This window comes from Macrobrachium rosenbergii, chromosome 44, assembly GCF_040412425.1.
Source record: "Macrobrachium rosenbergii isolate ZJJX-2024 chromosome 44, ASM4041242v1, whole genome shotgun sequence".
Classification (NCBI taxonomy): domain Eukaryota; kingdom Metazoa; phylum Arthropoda; class Malacostraca; order Decapoda; family Palaemonidae; genus Macrobrachium; species Macrobrachium rosenbergii.
In genome coordinates this window covers 27,589,428-27,614,575 of record NC_089784.1, presented here as the reverse complement: position 1 = coordinate 27,614,575, position 25,148 = coordinate 27,589,428, and the positions used below count along the sequence as shown (strand labels likewise).

Genomic DNA, 25,148 nt, shown 5'->3' with positions numbered 1-25,148 from the left:
CTGCTGCAAACTTCTCCATTCCCCGTGACTCTCGGTAAAGATCTTTTTCCTCCCTCTAAGCCCGCATGTAAGAAGAAACCTGAACAAGTTTTGCAAGTTCTTTTGCATTTCCTTAGGGAAGAGGTACAGAACAGCAGCATGACAGTCAGGGGAGCCAAGAGCGGGTACGAAGAAAAGGGGCAGGCTGAAGTCGCCTACAACCCTTCCCAGCTGATCATATATCAGAGGGTGGAAGAGTTGAACCACCATTCATGTAGCCAGGCGAGACAGAGACCCTGCACAACAGTCAGACCTCTCCTCCAGACCTCCTTCAACACCGCCCAGACTGGCATCCAGCAGATGAAGCTCTTCTCTGCGAAGGAGCCACTCAAGAAGGAGAAGCAGGCTCTGCTACTCTGATGGATTGGAACAGGAATACTGGCTCCATTGCAGGAGTGGTTGATCCCAGTACTCTTCCAGGGGGGAATTCCTGATCTCACTCTAGAGGTAGGTTGTGGAGGTGCCTTTCCTCAAAGCAGGAGCAGGACAGAGCAGAGCAACACTCCCTCCTTGCACTGCTCCTGACACTGCTCACGAAGATGGAACACTGATGGGAAGTCGGGGAGACGTTGCCACTGTTGTTTGGTAGACAAGGGCAGCCGCAGCAGAGCAGGGTCCCACACATCTTGCTATTGTCCCAGACACCAGTCACCAGAACAGGACAGCTTGTGTGGCGCCAGATACGCCTCAGCCTCCCCACAATGGCCGTTACTGGACAACCACCCGGCGGAACAGGACAGACTGGACACACACACACACACACACCCCTGAACCTGCTGCTCTGGTAGGTGCAGCAGGCCTGGAGGAAGGGGTAGAGTCCTCACTCCTAGAGCTTCCAGACAAGCAGAGGAGTTTTACAAACTTTGTCCTTAAGGTTCGCAGGAAGTTGGATTTAGCGGAACCGGACAGCGTGACACCTGAGGATTACCTCAGCTTCTTGTACCTGAAGCATGATAGACAGTCTTCCAGAGACCAAGCAAACAATTCACTTACCTTGGTCCCCGTTGGTAGCAGGTATCATGAAGGAGTTGGACAGCCTAATAGTGGGAAAGGAGGGGTCCTTAACCTCCTCCAGGTCCCAGAAATTACTTCCCCCACTGTTTCTGCTGGTTTTCTCCCATTGCAGAGTGCATGGGTGCAACTTCTACCCAGGATTCTTCGGACCCCCGGTATACTGGTACCAGTCCCAGTAGGCCACCTGTCTGGACCACTGCTACCAGCCCTGCGCCAGTACTAACCCTGGTAGCCCATCTGCTGGGGTCAGCAAGGGTACAGGGTCTGCGGACCCTGTCCCAGATGCCAGAGCAAGCCAGTGAGGAAATGTGAGCAGAGTTCTTGCAGGTGCTCCCTCCTGCTCTTCAAGAGAATGAACCAGTGGTCCTGGGATGGTGGCCAGCAACTGGCTTGGTCACTCGGGCAAGGCAAGGCAGTCTTCTTCACTTGTATAAGCTTTGGCTTCTAAGTAGATTGAAGCACGTCCCTGGGACAGCCCCTGCTCATGTTCAGGTGAGTGGGACCACCCTCCCTGACCCGGGCGGATGTCGTCGTCGCGTGTTGAGGATTGCCCACAGCCTTGCTTACCTGCTGGGACTTCGGTCTTCAGCAGGTGGGGCGAGGGTGTTTGCAATCTCTCACTTGTTCCCTCCTCCTCAGAATGTTGCCCAGGAGATGGGAGTTGGACAGGTTTGGGTCTTGGGACCGGGAACATTCTTGTTCCTATTCTGGCCCGTAACACGGAGGCCTATGTCCCTGGTCTGGTCCGTGGACTGGACAGGACGTATGCCAAATGATTTAAGAGATCGCCAGGGGCTCTGGTGAGTGTTTCTCTCCTAGTGAGATACGGAGGCCTATTATGGAGATCATTAGAATGATGTGTCTTTTTAATGATCCTGAGGAAGAGATGTCTTTTCTTGCTCCATGCTTCCCCAGGCAAGAGAATGCTCCCTAGTCCAGCCGTTCATGCCAGGCACTTCCTCTGCCTCTAAACCACCAGAGGAAATACTATCTTATTCTCTCAGAGAGATCATTGCCATATTTTATGTTGGCCTGGATCTGACTCGCTGTGTTCCAGTCTGTCTAGAGTGTCTGTGTGTGTGGAGGGAGTCTCCCTGTTGCAAGCAGAGGCAGTGACATTGGATTTGACTGGCAGAGCAGAGTTCCAGTTAGTCTCGTAGAATGATCTTTGAGTCTGTGATTGGTCAAGATTGTTTCTATCCTTGGGCTTACATACACCCAAAGAGAATGCAGGCCTCAAGAGATTGTTACTCTGGGAGGTAGTAATATGATCTACCTCCTCCACTAGACAGCAACTTGGGGAGCGGGGGTGGGAGAGAAACTGTGCTGTTTCAGACTTGTAGGTGTGTTAGTCCCGAGTCGACTTTTATGCTCAGGGACAGACTGATTATGGGAGCATCCCCTTCCCCCTCTGCTAAAGGGAGGGGGAGGCAGCAGTGGACAAATTTCGGCTCATCAACTAGTCAGTGGCTAAGACCTTTAAGTCTGCTTGGCACTGCAGCTGGACCCTAGGGTCAGGCTGGCCCTTCCCCTTCAGTCCGAGAAAGTCCCAGACTTCCTTGACTCCTCATAGAGATACCCAGACTACTTCTACCCCAGTAGAAGACAGAGGATGTCGTGGGTACGGTAGTTCTTCATGATTGCTGCCAATGAGGGTGGGTGCCTGTCAAGCCATTGGGCAATATTGGCAGCAACATGAAGCGGAAGTATGAGTAGTGGATGCCATCAGATATGGTTCTGCTATCTTGAGAGTCTTCATCATCCCTCACCCTCTTTCTGATCCGGTTCCAACTGTTCATTCCCAGCTCACGGAAGGACCTCTCCATGTGGGAAGAGGTGACTGCGATGCTCCCGGTAGGCATTGTAGGAGTCTTCCCTTCTTACCACTGAACTGGTTCGTTCATCAGAACCTGTACTAGATGGAATGGTCTGTTTTTGTTCTCGATTGGATCAGAGAGGGCGTCTTCTTGGGTTTCAGGGATTTGAGGGATGTTGATGTTCAATACCTACCCATCAGTCCTCCTGCAAGTATCTCCTCTCTACCTCATGGGGAAGACGGTGTTCTAGTTCAAGGCACGTGTTTCGGACTCGTATATATTTCCCCAAGGGTTCACTTGAGTGTTCGTTTTTATCTTTCTCAAGCTTGGTTGCATGGGTACGAAAGTACCAGAGCGGTTGGCTGGTCTTGGCGAGCTTGTTGCTGCAGTTGTTAGGACAGAGATCAACTTTTCGAGTTTTTGTCACGACTTTGGTATAGTGATCAACTTTGAGAAGTCAGATCTCATGCGCAAGCAGAAGGTACAGAATATGAACATTATGAAAAAAACGGGAGCAGCGAGGCTCATAGAGGCAGCGTCCAAGGTCTATGAATGACACTAGTAGCTCCAAAGTGGCCCCAAGCAGAATGGTACGCAGACCTCCTCCACCTGCTGATGGTCATACCAAGGCAACTTACCCCACCTCCATCTTCATGGGTGGAGGCCATCCAGCAACTCCTTAGAAAGAAAAGTTTTCCAGGAGAAAATGGAAGGTATCCTAATGTTGGTGCTGTGGGAAAGATCCCCAACCCCTCAGAACGTCTTTGAGGGACTTGGCGGAATTCCTTATCTTCCTTGTCAGGAGGAGCACCTTTCTGTGTCTGGAATTAAAGGTTACAGGCCCTCCCTTGCCTGAGTATTCAAACCTAGGGACATAGACCTTTCAACGTCATGGGAACTGTCAGACATGACCAGAAACTTCAAAAAGAGTTTATCCCCTTGGTAATTGAAAACCCCCAAATGGAGCGTCACCAAGGTCTTGGCTTCCCTGAGGAAACTGCCTGAAGAACCGCTCAGAAGGGTGTCCAACCAGGGCTTGACCCTGAAAGCAGTTTTCCTGTTGGCATTGGCATTAACTGAGAGGGTGGGGCAACTTCGTGCCCTCACATACGACGTTACCCACAACCATGGATGGGCATTGATGAGCTCCACTTTCCTCCCAGAGTCGTGGCGAAGACACAGAACCCTTCCACACACAACCCAAAGTTCGATGGTTTTTCCATCCCCTCATTAAAGGACTTTGTGGGGAACGAAAGGACGAAATATTGCTAGGCTCAGTCAGAGCCCTGAGAGCCTACCTTAACGTACAGCCCCACACAGACTGCCTATTAGAGATAGAGACTTCTCTTAAGTATGAGTCAGGAGAAGCAGGAGATTTCAAGGAACATGTCTCCTCCTGGCTGAGAGAGGTGATTGTGAGGGCATACTACTTGGACTGTAGCAAAGATCCTGGCCCAACCAGAGTCAGGGCTCTTGACATCGGAGGAATAGGTCAGGTCTTCTGGGTTGGGGTCTGAAGGAGGCAGACAACATTCACCTCTTTCTACCGCCTCAAGGATATACCACACAAGTCCTTAGATACCTTCACGTTGGGCCTGGAAGTGACAGCACAGCAGGTCATGCAACACTGTAGATCCATATGAGAGCTCCTTGAAGAGGGGAAGACATCACCAGCAATGTCATACATAATATCTCTTGCATTCCCTTGGGGTATTGAGAGGAAACACCCCCACATGTTTACCTAAGAGATCGTCCTCCCACTTTCAGGTGAGGCCCCGTATATGAAAGTGTAAAACAAATACCATATTGAAAAGAAATTTGTATTTTTCCTAATATATAAACCTACGCTTTCATATAGGTAAAGTTACCCTCCTTGTACCACCCCACGTAGTGTCGACTGCTCACTCCTAGGAAGATGAGCATAACTGCATACCGGCTGTCTCACACAATGGAAGCAGGCAGGTTGACCCAGGTCACACCACATGACCCAAGTATAGCATTAGGATTTTGTTTTTCAGAAAAAATTCAAGAACAGCCGAAGATAGGTAAGCACGGATTACTCCATCTATGAAAATGTAGGTTCGTGGGTTAGGAAAAATACAAATTCTGGATGCCATAGTAAAAGTGGAATAAGAGGATAGTGTTAGGGAGCATCAGATTATCCAAATTATGGTTAACATTGTAAGTGCAATTTTTGTGTCTTATCCATATAACAATAAACCTGTACCAATATAATCCCTGTCATTATTTTTACTTATATTTCAGGTGTTTGGTATTAGTGCATTTGCTACAACTACCAGCTTTAGCACTGAGTTCTCCTTCCGTATATTTTGTCCAGCTCATGATAACAATAACATCACTGTTTCTGCAGGCATTGCCTATCCATTTCAGTAAGTAGGCTTCATGAGGAAATGGTTAACCATGCAAATATTCAATTATTTGTATTAATTTTTTGGATTATAGCGGTCTGTAGGATATGCAGTGCATGACTGTTGTTGAATTGTTTCAGGGACCTATGGTGGGGGGATAGTTCCGTGAAGTGCACTGTAGGCATTACTTAACCCCTTGTGTCTGGTCGTGATCATATGAAACATAATGATAACTTTGGGTTGCAATCTGGACTGGTTCATGTGAGAATTATTATTTTGCACCATGCAGTTCAAATGAATTTTGTGGGAAAATGTTCAAATCACTTGAATGGGCCATAAATGACTTATAGCAACTCTTGTGGCAACACTCACACCGTTGCTGGTGATATGAGGAAGAAATCCAAAGAACAATCTTCCACTACATCTCCCCGTCTCAAAAATATTTGCCCATAAATATACTCATGGATTGTTGCTGATTATAGTTCTCATCTTTTCAATACGTAGTAAAAAAAAATATTAGAAAGAACATATATAACTCTTTAGTACTAAAAGGTACTGCATCTTCCCATTCCAGTAAATATAAATATTTTACCATAAATATACTCAGGGATTGTTGCTAATTTTAGTTCTTATCCGTTATGGTATTATTTGAGCTGTAATTGTCATTTCGCAAAATAGAATGAAAATAAAATTATAACATGTACAGTATATCTCACTAAAATTAGCTTATTTTTATGAGTGTCATGGAAAGAGGCTCGACACAGGGTGGGAAATATTTACTTGCAATTGCTACAAAAAAGCAACAGTTGATGAATACAGTGAGACCTATCATGTACTCTGAGGGCAGTACCCCACAGGGGACCAGGAGATCTTTCTTATTATAACCAATAGGTCTTTGGAATATAAAATTTAGGCCAAAGACCAAGTGGTTGGACCTAAGAGGCCATTCAGTGGTGAAATACAAAATCGAGAGTAAAAAGGTTTTTTAAAGGCGTAATAAGAGGAAAATCTCAGAGTTGCACCATGCAACAATTATTAGGAGAGGGTGGTAAGTAAGATGGAAGAAATAAAACATGAAAGGAGGTACAGTAAAAGGAATGACAAGGGTTGCAGCTAGTGGCCAAAGGGACCCTACAAAGAACCTTAACCCTAAGAGGCCAGGCTAAAGTATATACTTAGAACATCCCAAGACCAGGCAAACTTTAGGGATGGTCAATTTAGAAAAAAACACATCAATGGAAAGAGGAAGACATGCAAATGCACATGGTGTAAGAAATTCTATATATTTTCTGCCAAGGTACAGAAAATATATAGAATTTCTTACACCATGCGCATTTGCATGCCTTCCTCTTTCCATTGATGTGTTTTTTTCTAAATTGACCAACCCTAAAGTTTGCCTGGTCTTGGGATGTTCTAAGTATATATTTTAGCCTGGCCTCTAAGGGTTAAGTTCTTTGTAGGGTCCCTTTGGCCACTAGCTGCAACCCTTGTCATTCCTTTTACTGCACCTCCTTTCATGTTTTATTTCTTCCATCTTACTTACCACCCTCTCCTAATAATTGTTGCATGGTGCAACTCTGAGATTTTCCTCTTATTACGCCTTTAAAAAACCTTTTTACTCTCGATTTTGCATTTCACCACTGAATGGCCTCTTAGGTCCAACCACTTGGTCTTTGGCCTAAATTTTATATTCCAAAGACCTATTGGTTATAATAAGAAAGATCTCCTGGTCCCCTGTGGGGTGCTGCCCTCAGAGTACATGATAGGTCTCACTGTATTCATCAACTGTTGCTTTTTTGTAGCATCCTTTCAGTCTGTAAGTGGATTCTTTTTGTCTCAGTTTACTCTGCCTGTTTCACTTTCATTCTTTCACCTTGCTCTTCAAACTTCTGATTAATATTTTTTCCTAACTTCCAAAGTAAAATCCCTGTATCTGGCTGAGAAATTATCGTCCTGCCAACAAAGTTACCACCAATTCCTGTATGATCCTGATGAAATTAAAATAAGCAAATGGATGTAATAGATGTTTTACATGAATGAACTGATTGATTTAATGCTTTTAGGCATTCTGATTTCAGCAAAGATCTTGGGAATTATGTGAGCTGTGTACAGCACTAGACACACAAAGTTGGGCATTGAATTGCAGAAGACCTGGGAATACATAATATTTGTAGGGGTGCCTCAGCTCTTTAGTCTTTTGAGTTGAAGACAGGTTTTTCCTATGCCTTTGACTGGAAAGTTTTGTATTGAAACAAACCAGTTTAAAAAAAATTATTTTCAATTGAAGTTTATTTTTGTAGAAAAATTCTGACCATAGTTTTTGTGTTTCAGGGTAGATACGATACGACCTGTACTTAACATCTGTGAGGGAAATATAAAAACACTGATGATGAGAGGGGACTTCTCATCTGATTCAAGGTTTTTTGTGGCTGTTGGAGTTTTGGCCTTCTTTTATATTATTGCTGCATTGGTACTCTATTGCCTTTTCTACACAATTTATGAAAACAATCCTTTAGCTCCGCTTGCAGTAAGTATATCTAATGGTAATTGTTGTAGTTATCAAGTTACTTCTTATTAACTCTTTCAGAATTGTAAACATGTTTAGTTTATACAGTCATTACCAGTTTGCTATGTTGGTCATTTATTACAATACAGTATTAATATTGTTTTAAAATTTAGTGCTCGAATTGTATTTATCTTGAGTATTTTATGTAAAGGATGCTCGGATAACCATATTTGTCATCCGATGAGATGCAAAAAGAAAAATTTAAAAATGACATTGTCTAGTAGGCCTGTATTTTTGATAAAATGATGAGCACAAAAGGCTTGAAGTTCATAACCAATGAGTAGGGGTGATGTGCAATTAGCTATGCAGTAGTATCTCGAATACAGTATAAGTATTCACTTTGTGAGTTACTAATACAGGTATTATCCTACTTACGATGGGGTTAGATTCCAAAAAAACGCATAGTTTGTTGGAAAAAACCTATCTCGAATATAGCCTAGTCTACACTATGGTATTCAGGACCATCTATACATATGTGGTAGCCTAGCCTACACTATAAAGTATACTCTATAAGTATACGGTATAGTAATTATTAATATCAGCTAATTCTGGAGGTTCATGCAGATTGTCTGATGATAATTCATTATAAAGAGAAATTGAATAACAAACAAAGATTAGCTTAGCCTACACTATGATTTATCATATGCATATACGGTAGCCTAGGCTACATTATACTGTACTCTGTATTCACATATTAATATCGTATTTTATAAACAACATAATAAATATGCATCTTTTCCATGGATCTTTTAAAAAATTTTATTTTACTTTACTGTATCCAATAATATTGTATGTGTTCTCATATTGCTTTTGTATTATAAATTGCGATCATAGCGATCAATGTTTTGGGTTGGAAATCGATTACACAGTAAGTTTATTTTGCCATATTTAACTCAGTTCAGAGTGCTTTTCTTGCTTTTAGTTAGGATAAACGAATCTCTAGATACTTTGTTTATATGGGGCAAGGTTATTTTTCGTTATACAAAGCGTTTTTAAGTTGAAATATAACTTAAATACGTCTCATTTTGAAATTAATTTACCTATTTTTTTCAGTAATAAATGACTTTGGCCATTGGGGCATGTTTGTTTTGTGCAAAAAAAATCAAGATTCCATTCACTATTTTCACGTGATTTTATCAGCATAATAAATGTGTTCTTTCATGCTCAGTAGTTCTGATTAAAATACGTTTCTCTCCAATTATATTCATAGTCAAGTTTCATCCATGTTGCCGTTGCATGATAATTTATAGTCATTAGCAGCTTGAACATTGTTTTCTCAGCTTCTGCTACGACTTGCAGCTTAAATTTAGCAGTATATTTCCTTGCCGATCTTTTCTCCATAATGAATAAGGGTATAATGTAAAAATACATTGGTCCTATTCTACTTAACGTCATTTGTAACATAACTACGGTAATTGTTTACTATCGTACAATGGTTGAAATACAAGGAAAACAGCTGTTGTTATCCGATTCGGTTATTAGCAAAACAGCAGTTTCTCGTTCGGTTGTTTATGGCTGTATGCATTTACGCAAGAGTATAGCATTACCAACAGTACTTTTATTATTCTCTTGTATTTTTTAACTAGAAGGTGGGATAAAGAGATGGAGGAAAAGAAGTTGGTCTATTGTAATTTGGTCTCTCTCGCTGCCTGATTGTACGCTGCTGCCTGCGGCCGCGCGAAATTTAAAAATATTTTCTAAATATTATATCAGTATTAACCCCATCGCAAAACAAATTATCGTAACTCAAGCACTACTTGTAGTATTAATAATAATGTAGTACATCACAGTTTGGTAATTCTAAGGAAGAGCTGCACATTGAGATATTTTTTATTAATAAAATATAGAAAATGGTGTATATGATGCAGTACAGATGAAATAGTTTGAAAAATCCACCAAAATAAGAGATATTGACTGTCTTTTGCTAATGTTTTTTCATTCTTCACTGAGAGGCTGGTGCTAAACATGGTGTCCCATGGAGCTTTTCTGTGTTAAAACTTAAACAACAAATGGTAAATAGCTCACAGTATTTTGGTAGATTTCTCAAGTTATCTCACATGTACTGCATTATGTACACCATTTTCTATATTTTTCAGTCAGAAAGTTTCATTGATAAACTATATCCATGCAGAGCTTCAAACCACTCTTGAGTTCTGCTTCAGTAGTGATCTGGCGCACATTCTAAGTGAAAAAATGACACGTAACCATAACTGATGTTTTGAACTCCCAGTTCAAGGAGGCTGTGCGGATCCTCAGAAGGCCATGTACAGAATGAGTTTCAGAAGTGTCTGGCAAGGCTTCAAGAAGAATCTTTGATAGTGATGGTTCTGAGAGAAGGATATTTTGTACCTTTTGTCATGTTTTTACCTCTGTCAGCTTCCTGATACCTTTCTCTCCACACTCTTCACACATATAGGTTCTGGTTTTGGAGGGGTAGATAAGACATTTGCTAAGCAACGAAGCCATTGAGCCATTTTTAATCTAGTTGCCAAAGTTTTACCATAATTTTTTATTTTTCCCAATGTCTCAGCAGGAAGGGAGCTGGAGGTCAGTTTTGGACATTTCCAGTTTTGACAAGTTTATTCATATTGCTCCCTTTTTGATGAGTCATTCAGTTTGGTAATGGCAGCCTTTTGGAAGGGCAAAGGATGATTTTTGTTGACATGTAGGACACGTATTTCCATATCCACATACACCTTCAGTCAAAGAAAAGTATTCTCCTGCGTGTTGGAGATTTTAGCAGGTTGGAGTCATCTGCTTGGTATCAGAGTAGTTTTCTCATATTTGGACGACTGGTTCGTTCTCACCAGTTTGTTTCTTCCGACCTTGAGGATGAAGAATTTTGTATTATGTTTAGCCTCAGGGCTGGGCATTTTGTTCAGTGTTGACTAATCTATGCTTTGCTGATCCAGTCAGTTGTTTATCTGGGGATGAAGGTCAGCTCTTTCTTTTTGAGAGTTTTCTAACAGACATGGATTGATAATTTACTACACTTTTGAGAACTTGAATGGGTTGGCCTGTAGACCTCAAGAACCTTGACATTGTCCTCAGATGTCTCAGAGGCAGATTGGGAGGCCATTGTGAGAAACATTTGATATCAGGGAGTTGGAAGGCAAACAGCCTACAGCTTTTGACAGTTTGGAATGGTCTTACACAAGCAGAACATCTAGTCAGAGACTTACAGTGGCAGTTTTTTCCAACAGTTCAACCTTTTGATTCTTACATTAGACGACAAGGGGAGACAGATCAAGAGATTTGTTCAGTCTAGCAAAGAAATTTCCTTCTCCTTTGGACAGAGTCCAGCAACATCATTCCTTTACCTCTTTTTGTCCTAGGGAAAAACGTTGTTATTTAAGACCAACTCGGCAGAAAAGGGCTAGGTCCTCGGTCAGATAGTCTCCTTTTCCTCAGGTTTGCAAGAAGTTGTGGAACCTCTGGGGAGACCCAAACACCAATCTGTTCATGACTGCCCAAAACACTATTCCCAAATTGACTGCCCTCCATGCCAGAATCCTCAGGCATGGGCAGTTGATACCTTCTTTCAAGTATGGTTGAATCTAGACCTTTATGCTTTACCTGTTTGCTGTTTTGAGGAAATACTCAACAAGTTGTGAGCTGTGCAGAACACAAGGATGATTTTGAGAGCTCATTCGTGGCCCCAAAGGGAATAGTTCCCCGAACTTCCTTTCCTGGCAGTAGATGTTCCTCATCTTTTTCCGTTCAGGAAATATCTTTTCAGACAGCCTTATTTGAGAAGATTCCATCAAGCCTCCACATGCTTCTTCTGACTGTGTGGAGATTATGAGTTGTCTGTTAAGAGCTAAGGGCATTTCTAGAATGGCCAAGGAAGCATTCCTTAAGTCTAGAAGGCCCTCCACTGTTAGACTTGTGTATCAATAACATTGGTTAGTTTATTGATGTTGATGCTTGTCCAGAGTGATATCCAGCTCCCATTCCATTAGATATCCTGATGTAAGTCCTGCCAGTATCTCGGGTACACCAAGCAGTTTTCTGTCACAGCGATCAAAGGATATCGTTTTACATTGCATTCAGTTCTGCACTGTGCTGACTGGAATATCGCTCATAAAATAAAGTTTGAATAGGTTTTCAATCTTTTGTGCTGGAAATTTTAATCTTCTTTTCATGATTCACGATGAAATTTAGAATTAATCCGTCAGATTTTAACTTAACCAGTTTGAGCCTTTAGATAAGGCATCACAAGAACTATGGAGACACCTTTCTTTTAGCTTTTGCTGTGGCAAAGTGTGTTAGTGAGCTTCAACCCTTTTCTTGTATGTTGGCTTTGTTCAGGTGGCAACCTCTCTTTTCTTTCATTGAGAAAAGGTATAGAAGTGAAAGCCCTTCCTAGATTTGCTACAGTGCCTAATTTAACTGCTTTGGTATGCAATGAAGAAGTGGCTGTCTGATGTCCATTAGAACTCCTAAGGGTTTATATTAGTGGGCTTCAAGCCCTTTCTGGTGTGAGGGCTTTGTTCTAGTGGCAACCTCTTTCCTTTCATTGCTTAGAGAAAAGATATAGAAGTGAAAGCCCTTCCCAGGTTTGTGACAGTGCCTAATTTAACTGCTTTGGTAGACAATGAAGTGGCTGTCTTATGTCCAGTTAGAACTCAAGGGTTTATATTAGTGGGCTTCAAGCCCTTTCTTGTGTGTGGGCTGTATTCCAGTGGCAACTTCTCTTTTCTTTCATTGCTTAGAGAAAAGATATAGAAGTGAAAGCCCTTCCCAGGTTTGTAACAGTGCCTAATTAAGGGGAGCTCCTATGCCATAAGGTCCCATTATAAAGTAAGTGACTTTTTCTACCTTATGATTGAAGGGATTTGCTTCAAATTTTTACTACTTATTCTATAACTAATGAAGTCTCTCATGGGGAAATTTAGAAATTCAGCCTCTAAGTTCATTTGTCTTGCAGTTGAAAAAATCATGACGTCACTTTTCAAAAATAATTTTGAAAAATAAAAAGTTGCACAGAAAAGTGATTTTCCCAACAAGAAAATAAAGATGCTGAACATAGTTATACTAAGTTTTTTAAAAGTTTCATTGAATTTGGTTCAGTCTTCCAGGAGAAATAAGCATTTAGTTTAAAAAAAAAAAAGTAATTTTGAGAAAACGACAAAACAATATCATTTTTTTACTTCAAAGAATCCTGAGAGAATCGGGCATTGTTAGCAAGTAATCCTGAGAGAATCAGGGCATTGTGAGCTAGTTATCCCTTATCATTATAACCTGTTTTCTCTGACATGTCCTGTAGAGAGAATGGGATATTTTAGTGGGTGACAATTATTTTTGAATAAATTTTTTTCTTACTTGATTTACATGCTTTTTTTTTACAATTTGTCATTCCCAGTGCTGTACAAGCAATGGACAAAATTGTCCATAACCAGTCTAAACACTTTTTTTTTTTTAGTAATAACATAACTCACACATGATCGTATCCAGGTTTATGCATACAGACGTTTTTACGTTTTTTACAATTTGCTGTTCACAAGTGATGAACAAAATTGTCCTTGAACCAATCTAAACATTTTTATAGCAATAACGTTTCAAGATAAGTTCATTGACACATTTAACAGTCCAAAACAGTGTATAACTTACTTGATCCTATCCGGAATTATTCATACAGACATTTTTATAAATCTTTTAAAATTTGTGGTTCACAGTGAACAAAATTGTCAATAAGCCAGTCCAAAATTTTTTTTCAGCAGTATTGCTTTGGGGTATGTAAATAACTAAAATTCAATAATTCCTTGAAATTTGGCAGTCAGCATGCCCCATATCTGCTTTGTTAGGCAATGAAGAATGGCTGTCTTACGTCCAGTTAGAATTCTAAAGGGTTTACCGGGACAGACATAAACCTTTAAAAGGAGGAGTTAAGAATTTATGTGTGGTGTTAGGAAGCCAAACACTCCTATGCCCAAGAATGCGTAAGTCAATTAACACACACTTGATTCCTGAGCTTTTACCATTTTGTAAAATAATCCTCATGGCTTCCATACCATAAGCACATCTTTATTTCCTTTATAAAACCTTTCTCTGAGAAGGTCATCGCACAAGTCGGGAAATTTAATTTTTTTTGCCTCTTATTATTTGTGACTTGTTCAAATTTATTATGAGGTGTAAAGCCCTTAGTCCTGTTGTTGCGGCGGGGACTCCTCCTGATCATAACCTTGCTTTCTATTGTATCAGTAGTTAGGAAATCCGACTATTGAATTTGGGTAGCATGAAAGTACACATTGGCGTATAGGAGTGAACCTTCATATATGAAGGTGGTAGTTGTCTTTAGTTTTAGACTGTCGGTTATGGGCTTTCGACTCAGGCACAGGAGTCACTAGTACTTTATGAGATACAGTAGTCCTTTTTTCCCTGTAAGGATCCTCTGACAAGTCTCGTTACGAGGGCTTTACACCCTGTTAAGGTTCCAATGCCTGGCAACAGTGCTTGCCAGTAAGGATATACAACAGGCAGGAATGTCAAGAAGCTTTTTCCCATCATTAAAAGCTTTAGTTCACTTGGCTGAACTCTGTTTCTCTGGCTGCACTAAACCCACCATCCTCATTCAGTGTTGTAGTCAGCTAACTTTAGCAGTTGGTAAAAATCATTCCAAATAATGAACATTTTTATGGTACAAAATTTGCATTTTGCTCCAGGGATGTTAAGAAAATTCTGGATAATCTTGATAGCAGGGTTGAAGACCTTGATGGTTTCTTCCCTTTGTTTTTTAAAAAAGTTTCTAGCGTGTCATCTCCCAAGTTTAGTAGACTCTAGATTTTTATGTCGACGTAGTATCTTTGCGGATGAGTGCAAGCTTAGTAAAACGGTGCCTTTTCCAAAGAGTGGCATATCTGCAGACTGCAGTAACTACAGGCCAATCTCTGTTCTCCCTGTGATCTCCAAAGTTGCTGAAAAACTTATTTTTAAGCCACTACAGTATATAAATATGTTGAATCTAAAGGATTGTTAGCTGATAGTCAATATGCATATAGGAAGCAGCTAGCTACCTCCTATGCTCTTTCAGACTTAGCATGCCATTTGCAAAGTAACCTTGATAAGGGTTTTGAGTGCAGAGTAATTCAGATAGATTATAGTGCTGCTTTCGATTTAGTAAATCACAAGGCACTTATTTATAAACTTCAGAATCTTGGAGTGGGTGGGTATGTTTTAGGATTACTGTACTTCAAAATTTCGTTACGGGTAGGCAGCAGCGAGTTGCTGTGGATGGGAGCTTTAGTGAACCAAGACCTATTGTGTCTGGAGTTCCACAGGTCAGTGTTCTTGGTCCATTTTTATTTTTAGTGTATACAAGTGACATGGTTGTTGGCCTGGAAGACAAGCTTGTTCAGTATGCCTTGTGGGTGTAGTAAAGTCTCCACTCTCGAGAAATGAAGCTGCCCTCAGCCTCAATCGGGACGTGGACCAGATCAGGGAATGGTTTAGTTGGTGGTGTATGAGGCTTAACTCCAGCAAAACAAAAACACCATTGATAAGCAGATCTCGTGCAGATTTCCCACCCCATCCTCCCCTTCAGGTGGATGGAAATTTGCTGAGCGAGTCTGAAGCGTTAACTATTCTAGGTGAGACCTTAGAGAAACATCTGATGAAAGTTTCAGCAAATGCCACACGAAAGTTAGGTATTGTTCGTAAGTCCTCATATATTTATAACAGTGCAACCTGTTTTAGGTCATTTGTACTCCCTTTATGAGGATACTGTTCTCTGGTGTGGATGTCTGCTTCTGCCAGAGATTTATCTCTTTTTAGATAGAGTGGTTTGTGTTGGTAGGTTTCTGTTTCCTAATAGTAGTAGTTACAACTTGGACCATCGATAGATGTTCTCTTGTTTGTCGCTTTTTTGTAAGTTGTATTTCAACAGAAATCTTCCACATTCACAATTGATCCATTATCCCCTTTATCTGCTGAGAGCAACCAGATTTGCTGAACAGCAGCCCCAATATGCAGTAAATGTGCCTCGCTGTCAGACTTCTCAGTTCCAGACGTCCTTTATTCCTCACACCGTTGGACTGTGGAACAGCCTCCCAGAAGTCATACGATTGGAACTATCAAAGTTCAAGCGAAGGTGCAGTACATTACTACCCTAATACTATTCTCCTTGAATTTTAATTAATTTTTATCTATTTGTTAATTTATTAATTTATTTTTTCTTTTTTAATAAGTGGCATCTCTTCTTTCTGCATTTCTCTTTACTTCGTCTTACTTCATTCTAATGAACACCATATTCTATGGAAGCTTGAATTTCAAGTCAATGGCCCTTGTGGGCTTGTTCCATATGAAGAGGTTTCATCTTCTGAATAATAATAATAATAAAGTGGAAACCCACCCAACCTCCCCACATTTTAGTGGGTGGTCATGAATTCTGACAAGAATGTAAACAATCCAATGCCACCTGGTGGGAAACAGGTGATTCCTAGCAGGTTAGTGAAGCCTTTTTTTTTTTTAATGCCGATCACACCTAGTCGCACGAAGATATGAGCTAACTTTAGCAGTAGTAAGTATCCAATTAATTAATTTTATTATTAAAATTTTCATTTATTACAGTAGGTGAAAATCTGCTACTGTATCTAACTTTTGTGTACTTAAGATAGTCATCATGCAGTCGTGAATTCCGAGGTGAGAGCAATGGTGGTCTGAAAATGCTGAAAAATTATCATTCATAATTTGTATATCAGTAATTGTTTTGTCTTGATATTTTTTCTATTTTAGCATGTAATTTTATTCTATATATTTTTGTACAGAGTAATCCAACATATATACAGGACAAATTTAAAAGGTGCCTTAGGTCTATTGGTTGTGTTTAGTACAAGAGAAGAAAAAAGAAAAGCTCATAGGTAAAGAAAAAGTCACTTGATTGTGAGGAGTTTACAGGAACATTTACAGGAACAAACAGCATAGGTTCAGTATTTCCAAGTAATAACCGGGCATAGATTAGTTGCTTGTTTAGGCAGAGAATGATTAAATGGAATCTCTATTTGTTAGTTGAACTATGTTGCTGCTAAATATTAAGAATTTCTGCCTCTTTCCCAAGGACTTTGCTGCCCATGTTTTCTTCGCAATTATGTGGTTAGCTGGAAGTAGTGCTTGGGCCAACAGCCTGACAGCTTTGCGACAAGCAACAGAAGTCTCAGTCATCATGAAAGAGAATCCAGAAATATGTCTACCAACGTACCCTTGTGATGTCTTATCAGAACCCAACTATGCCAAGTTGGTCATCTCCATTGTAAGTATGAGGCGACTGCTTACAATGAGGCTTACCAGCTCATTATAGATAGTACTAGAGGGTTTTTAGCTTATGTTCAGACCTGACTGTATTGCTTACTTCACTTAACTGTTCATCCAGGTGTCACATGCTCTATGAGATTGCTACTTTTATTCTGTTTAGTAGACAAAAGATTGTCAAGTTGAGGGACATTTGAAGACTGCAAATGGGAAACATAAATATGTGATTGGTGGTTCATGTAAGACTAATTTGATGTTATAAGATAGTTATTTTCTTTTCAGATTTTGGGCTTCCTAAATTTGTTCCTATGGGGAAGTAACCTGTGGTTCTTGTACAAAGAAACTCAGTTCTTCAAGGCCAAGACTATGAACACAGATAATGCTGCACCCAACTCTGTTCCTGTACCATAATGTGTTCAAGAAGCCTCTTGGGCAGTTTGGATTTCACTCAGAGAATCAGTGAAGGATCTGCATATCACCATCATCATTTATGTTCTAAAGAGTAGTTTGGTTCCCATCCATCTGTATACACATAATTAAGCCTAGGCTTGTAAGATGGTAGGGGTGTTTTATGCATGACATACTCTGTATGGTTAATGCTGTAAAGAAGAAATAAGAATTTTATTGATTGCAGTTTGGGTGAAAGTGTATGATTTAATTTGGTTTTCCGTATTTGGTGATGCAGTAAACCCTTAGTAAAAGGAGTATAAATTTGGGAAACTATACTTACATATGTAGTTTGAAGATATTTTCGTAGTCAATCTGAAACTCATGGGGAAAAACACATTTATCATAAATGCTGTCCAATCCAGAGCTGCTTGTTGAATTTTAAAAAATAAGAAAGTAATTTTTGTATTGGGGATAATAGCTCTCAAAATATTTTCAGATCTGAAGTTTAGAGGAGTGGTCAGCAATTAAGTAAAACTCTGGGCATATTAGTGACGCAGGGTAGATTGTTGACTCTGTATGTGGCCAGTTGCCCAATGTATATTAAAGAGCTTAGGCTACTTTCGGGGTGGTAAGTTGATATCCCCAAAAGTTCCAAGAAATAGAAATTTACTTTCCAGCTGGTTGTGGTGTAGTATTGCAGTTCTGCCATTATTATTAATTGTTTTGTTATGGCAACGCAAGCGTGTATGACTTGATTATTAGAGTAAGTTTCAAATGTATTGAGTAATTTTTTATTTTTATCATTGGTAGTATTAATAGTACATGGCCTTCAACCTAAACTTTTATTGGCTGTGGTTCACCTTTGTAAAAATTTCAAGTTTTTTTTCTTTTGCTCAGGTTGAAGCACCTTTTACGTAATATTTGTAAGGTTAGGAACAGTTGATGTAGGAAACGGTACTGAATCTTGAAGGACCCCTGCAATGGGATTAAACTTCAGTATAGGCAGTCATATGAGATAAGAATGGATTGGTATTGATTATGAGGTCGTTTTTAGTTGTTTATCCATTCCTGGTTATCATTGTGCTGTGTGAAGTTGTTTATTTGTTCCTTTATGATTATGGATTCTATCATCACAATATTCATATTAATTAGGAATGTTTTAAGTGAAAGGATCAAGTTGTTAAGCCCTCACAACTCAACACATTAGTAGTAGTCAGACATTTATTTTTCATAATTTGCAGTCATAGGAACAAGTCTTAAAGGTAATAAACTTGTTACGCAAGCTTAAATATAACTCTTGTAGAATGCCCATATGGGAGGAAAGATAACCTGGAGAATAAATAGTGAAACATGAGTGGAGTGAACTAAAATTAAGTTCTGTACCATAACACTTCAGGAAAGTAAAGACATAAAAACATAATGCTTTAAAGTCATATTACAACTACTCTGAAATTAAAGAGCGTCAAGATTCCTCACACTGCCTGGAAGATTGTTCTACAGATCAACTGCTCTTTCAAGAAACAAAACATCTTGGCACTTAGCAGTGTGTCTGCAGCTGCTGACACTCCTGTTGAAATAAGATGTTCTTGAAATATGGCAGAAAGTTTGGCAGTGTTTTGTCACTAGCATCGGTTGTTAAGAAAAAACCTCTTAGAGCAATTTTGTGTATGTTTAAGGATGCAGGATGCTGCAGACATCCAAACATGAGAGAAATATTCCAACTTGGGTAATAACCAAAGCTCTTAACCCCATTGACATGAATATTATCTTGTCTTTGAACTTAGGAAGGCATACAAACAGTGCATGGCCATTCCTATATGAAGTTGGTTAAGTTTTGAAATATATTGGATCCCTGCTATTGTGAGCAATAGGGGAGCTGTTGATGATATAGCAGCCAAAGTGGTAACTACTATGACATTAAAATGTAGCCATTGCTATCTGTCATTATTTAAAATCCTTTCAACCATTCATCTTCATTATTTGGAAGACTACATTATTATGAATTGATGGCATCACTTTAAGCAGGTTGAAACAAAAATTTGACATTGGATTGTGGAGTCTCTTATACCAAAAAAACAGCTTCATATTGAAGTAATTTTATATTGTCTCCAAACTGGTCACACTAGGTAGACTTGTTTGATGGAAAGCCAACAAGACCCACTCTATGTATACAGAGAATGCAAGGCAATGCCTAAGTCAGCCATTAAACATACTTTATGTAATTGTCCAAACTTGACCAACAGCAAATGCATAGACTAGGTAATTAATGAGTTGGAACATATTGTCAGTCTGAAACACTCAGTTTATCCACTACTGTAATGAAATTTTGAGGTAATTTATTCAGTAAGATTTAATATACAGTACTCTACTTGTTGAGAATAAACCTTTGGGACAGCCCCGTGATAGTTAAGGTTACTAACTCATTGGTCTGGATGATTATTTTAAAAATAAAATATAAATTTTATTTTTAAAAGCAAACCCCTTTGGGCCAGGCTTGAGAGAGCTGACCACCCCCATTGCCTCAGGTTTTGACACTCAAAATTTAAAATGAATGAAGATATGTTTTTGCTATATTTTGTCTGAAAAGATTTTTTATTTGATGCTGTTAGCTTAAAAAAGGTTAATCTTATAAAAAAAAAAAGTTTATCTGATATCAGGTTATGTAAATTATGAGCTATTCCTACTTTCTCGGAACTATATAAATATTTTATGCACTAGAATTGTAGACATTTTGCTGTCCCCAATTAAGAAACTGGAATGTGCTCAGTTGACGATGTTGTTTTTTATTTGTAACTGGAATGATTTGTTTCTAAAACATGCCTGTTTTAAAACTGGAAAAAATTGATTAACATTTGAATTTCCGTGTAATACTATGATGTGATGGTTTGAATGTTTAGGAACCTTTGGAGTAATCACACACAAGTGTTTAAAATCCATTGCTTAGACTCTCTGTACTAGTGGGTTTGGCATATAATGTTTGGAAACTGCATTCTAGTATGTACGTGGTAAGAATTCCTCTGTAGAATTAACTTGGAATAGGGATGCTTTTCCCGTTTTGAGGTATTGACCTGTTTGTCAAAAATGACATAAGTTCCAGGTTTCCTGAGCTGCTTTCCATTAGGCATTAGTTTATGCTTTAGTAATGTCTGTTGATGTTTAAAAACACACAACTTTGAATTATAACCCATTAGCACATTTGAGTATACAGAACAAATGTAGTATCTTTAGATTAGTATAATTCCAGATATATAATTGGTGTATTTTATTTCAGATTTAAGATAGAAAGAGCAATTGAAATTACCCTTTAGGTCATCCTGGGAATCATAGTCCCAACCACCTTTCAACCTTAACTTGTGCCAAGCCAATATGGCAAGAAATAACAATCAAAGTACTGTTGTCTATATTTATAAAAAGAATTTAAGTAAAAGGAGTTATTTTTCATGTAATTTCAGAGCAAATTTCTAGAGATTTGATAGAAAAAAAGCACTACACTCGGGTATAGTTTTCACACTGCTTCAGTAGTAAAGAGGAACATACTTTATAACCTGGAAATGTCCTTTGGCACAAAGTCAGATTTGTTTGAAGCATTTTCTGACAGTAAGTGATGGTATTTTGCTGCTTCAGTAAAGCATGCATTGTTGTATATTCAACAGAGTTGGATACTGGGACTTCACTGCTTTGCTGAAATATGTGGTGCTTTTTTTATACAATGTTTCTTTTCCCAAATATAATCCGGCTTCATTAGGAGAGATTTTTCACTACATTTGACAGGCTTTAATACATTGGAATTCAGTATGCCATCATTATACTTACAGTGTGCCAAGAATGTTAGTTGTGACTTACCCAACTGATAACATGCTAGTGGTAGTTAGTGAATTGCTGGGGAATCTGTTTGATTAACTAGCGACGCCTTTCTAAAAACTTAATTTTTAAGGAGGTGATCTGCAATACACCAAGACAATAGGATGCATTTTACAGTGTCAGATTATGTAGAAATTTAGCTATGATTACAGTACTGTATATGTCTTTTGGATTTTGTGATAACTGTAGTTAATCACCTTCTTATTTAGTTACCATAGGATTCTCAAAACAGATTTATGCTATAGTTACAGTTGGGACAAGACACAGTTTAGTCTGTTTCATGACCTCCCCTTTCCTTTATGGATGGTGCCTTGTTCTTGTTTGCAAGTTTACAACTTTTTGTTTTTTTCTGCAAAGCTCTTTAGTTTGTCTATTTTTGTAAATAGTTTGTGCTGACATTGTGTTTTTATCCAGGGGCTGTTCAATGAACAAGAACCCATGTTGGCACAAGTCTAATCTAACACCCTTTTTTTCAACATCGAACAAACTTTATGCAATCTTAAAGTGAACCGGTGATAAAAGAAATCTTAGGTACTGCCAATATAATGATAAAATTATGTATTTCAATGAGGGAACAAATAGGTGTTGTAATTCACTTTCGTTGCAAGGAATAGTTTTTTTTTTATTATCTGTGCTAAAACTTCATGTTTATTATGTGTTCCAAATGTGTAGAAGGTTGCCATAAGCCATTTCCATATTTTGTGATTTTTTCTCACATTGTATTATGCAGATATAGTCAAGGTAGTCTTTTCTGCATTCTACCTTTAATATGCAATTGTTTTATTAGGGAACTGAATCTCATTTCAGTCAGTTGATTTTCCAGAAAGGATTATGATCATGCTGAAACTTTGGAGTAAACTCTTCCTAAGATGGAAACACAACACTGTTACTAGCTTTTTTATACTGTTAATCAACTGCACTCTAGTGCAGTAACATATAATGTGAGGAGATATCATGACTCCAGACTAGGAATTTTCTTGCAACTGTCTTCTGATATTGTGTAAGCTGCTTGGAAGAAGAGAATTTGTCAGTTATCAGGTCTTGCCTGTTAAAATCATTTTACCCTTATTGACACTCTAGATATTAGGTGTAGTGACTTAGCAAAATTTGTATTCCAGTTTTGTGATGTAACTTTCCTTCTGGCAAAAACTGCTTCTCCCCCTTGCTGATGATTTATTTGTTTACCTGTGAAGTATTTCAGATTTTGTTGTGAAGAGTTTGGTACATCTTTTTATGGTTATGTGCATCCAGAAAAATTATCAGTGTTTGTCAGTGTTTAAGGAAATTCTTGGATATCTTGCAGCAGGAGTTAGTGTGTAACTGGTCTGTAGATTTTGTTAAAATTCAAATGAAGTTTTCATCTTAGTTATATTCTATTGTGATGAAAGGAATTCTATCTTTGAATTGATGGTCTTTGTAGCTTGAGTGAAGATACAGTACTTTGTAGTTTGTAACTGTTAGGAATTACTTATGGGTCTGCTTAATATTAATTGCTGAATGTTGATGTTGTAGATAATTTTGTTACCTGGGAATGACATTTACCAAGAGATTTTATGGAGTAGTGCTGTGTACCATGCTGTAGAAAACTAGATTAGGAATTTATATTGTGTTAACATTTGGAAATTGTTTTACAGAATCTCTCTCTCTCTCTCTCTCTCTCTCTCTCTCTCTCTCTCTCTCTCTCTCTCTCTCTCTCTCTCTCTCTCTCTCTCTCTCTCTCTCTCCATGTTACCATTTTAGATATGATAAGTTATTTTTCAAACTTAGATATACTTACAGTATATACGTCATTCTTGCAAACTACAGCTAAACGTTCAGGTTACTTACGATGAGGTAAATACAAATTCATGTCAGGTGATCACCTATACCTTACAATGTTGACTTAGCCTTTGGGGAGCCCTTTGAGGGATTTGCTGGAAACTGTTAGTCTGATTAAGCTTGAAAGATTTAAGCGCTAATTGACCATGAAACGTTGTTAGAGCAGCCAGTATCCAAGCTTTAGTTAGAATGTCTTTTCTCCAGCCAGCCTTTTTCTTTCTTTCACCTCAGTGACCAGTTGCCCATTTGTGGGTGAATAAATTTTAGGTGGCTTGATCTGACATTCCTTTAACACTGGCCAGCCATGTGAGAGCTAAAAATATAGCTCTTGTTCTGGCTAAACTGTTTTTGTAATTTAACAGTGTTATCTTAATAACAAGTTGTCTTTCACTGTAGTATGTTAAAGCATCAAGCGGCCAGTTTCTTGCAGATCCAGCTTTATGTGCATCAAGTAGTGGAACTAGCCAGAAAAGTCATGAAGAAAGGGAGTGAGGTACAATTATCAAGAGATAACGAACCGAATTCATATCAAAATGTGAAAATGGCAGTTTTAAGAAAGATGCAGGTGTCACCTCAGTGGTCTGATAAAACTAGTCAGTAATAACAAAATTAGAGAAGTGCTCTTTCAGATATGAATCCTAACAAGAAATGTTAAAAGGGTCAGGAGCTGAGCTTGAAACATTGTTAATATTGATTCACATGTATTAATTCTATGGGATCATTTGTGAATTGATGTAATCAAGTACAGTAGTGTGTTTTTGAAATTGATGTTTATCATTTGCTATAATGGAACTCAATAAATATGTAAATTGGCACTCAAGGATACATATTGGAAAGCAGTTACAGTATTATTCTTGAGTTTTAGAATTTTTGTTTGTACCTGAAATGTTTGATTCCAAAATCACTAAATTAAGGGATACAATATCAGTTATATAAAGGATATATTAAAAGTGTCCCTTAATTCCTGGATGAAATAGCAGTATAATTAGATTACCATTGTCACTATATTTTTGAAGTAGTAAATATTTTCTTTTACACTTTACCCACGATTACGAAATGCTTTTTGTTTTGCTTTTTGTAATAATCAGTTGCATGAGGAAGAGAATATGTTATTGGAAAAAGTGACTTCTTATTTTATATGTATTTTGTTTGGTTACAAATTGGTCTTTTTCTACAATGACATTTCAGGTTATAATCTAATCGTGAAAAAGGTGTACTTGAAGATAACTTACTGAGAACGTAAGATGTTTACGTATGTGATTATAATGTTGAATTAGTAACTAATTTAGAAAGTCTTAAATATTGAGTAAATAGTTGTTTGTTAATTTAAGAGTTCAGAGGTCTGGTTAAACAAATCATTTATAACTAACTAACTAAGGAAAAGTTAATATTTAGATCAGTTTACAATGGCATTACTCTCGATTGGAGAAAATTATGCTTGTTTATATTCTGTATTCTTATCATTTTCTTACTGTACATGTGTTTGATAAGTATTCAGGTTAAATTATTTTGCATAATTTGAGAAGTTTACATGAAAATTGAGATTTAAAAAGTGCAAGTGTGTAAGTCAGGGTAACAAGGAATCACAGTTTGCGTTGACCCATTTCATAGAATCAGCTGACCTCTCATTAGTGTGCAAGATTGAATTTGATTGTAAATGGGCTACATGACCAATTTCATAGCCTGTGCTTAGATGGCAAAAGCTCATTGAAATGACTGTGACAGCTATTTTTGAAATGAACTTAATTATTTAATTGTCTAAAGAATATTTTTGGATCTGAAGTAATGTTACTTTTTCTGTGTTTATTTTTAGTATTTTGTGATGTTGAGAATTTCCATAAATATATTCAGCACCTTTAATCTTTAAAAAAAATTTTTTTGCCCTCCTTTTTTTGTGTATAGTAAATCCAGAGGGAGTTCATTATTATGGAAGTGAAATGTTCCAAAACTTACGGTGTTCTTCAAGGATTGGTTGCTTGAGTTCTGAACTCCTAAACAGACTCCATGTAGTGGGGTTGCAGCGTCCTT

At 38.4% G+C, this 25,148-nt stretch overlaps 1 protein-coding gene across 4 annotated transcripts in view; it reads left to right on the top strand.

Moving 5' to 3' along the window:
- The window catches only part of LOC136829454 (synaptophysin-like), a 45,787-nt gene extending 22,763 nt beyond the window's left edge, over nucleotides 1-23,024 (top strand). For 2 of the 4 annotated variants that reach the window (XM_067088132.1, XM_067088131.1), the window contains 4 exons: nucleotides 5,136-5,260; nucleotides 7,571-7,766; nucleotides 16,861-17,052; nucleotides 17,334-20,272. In XM_067088132.1, the coding sequence (XP_066944233.1) occupies nucleotides 5,136-5,260; nucleotides 7,571-7,766; nucleotides 16,861-17,052; nucleotides 17,334-17,462 (642 nt within the window). In that variant the 3' untranslated portion in view covers nucleotides 17,463-20,272. Of the gene's footprint in view, nucleotides 1-5,135; nucleotides 5,261-7,570; nucleotides 7,767-16,860; nucleotides 17,053-17,333 lie in introns of all 4 variants that reach the window. The other 2 variants (XM_067088134.1, XM_067088133.1) reach the window with 2 other exon arrangements.
- The last annotated feature ends 2,124 nt before the right edge of the window (nucleotides 23,025-25,148 follow it).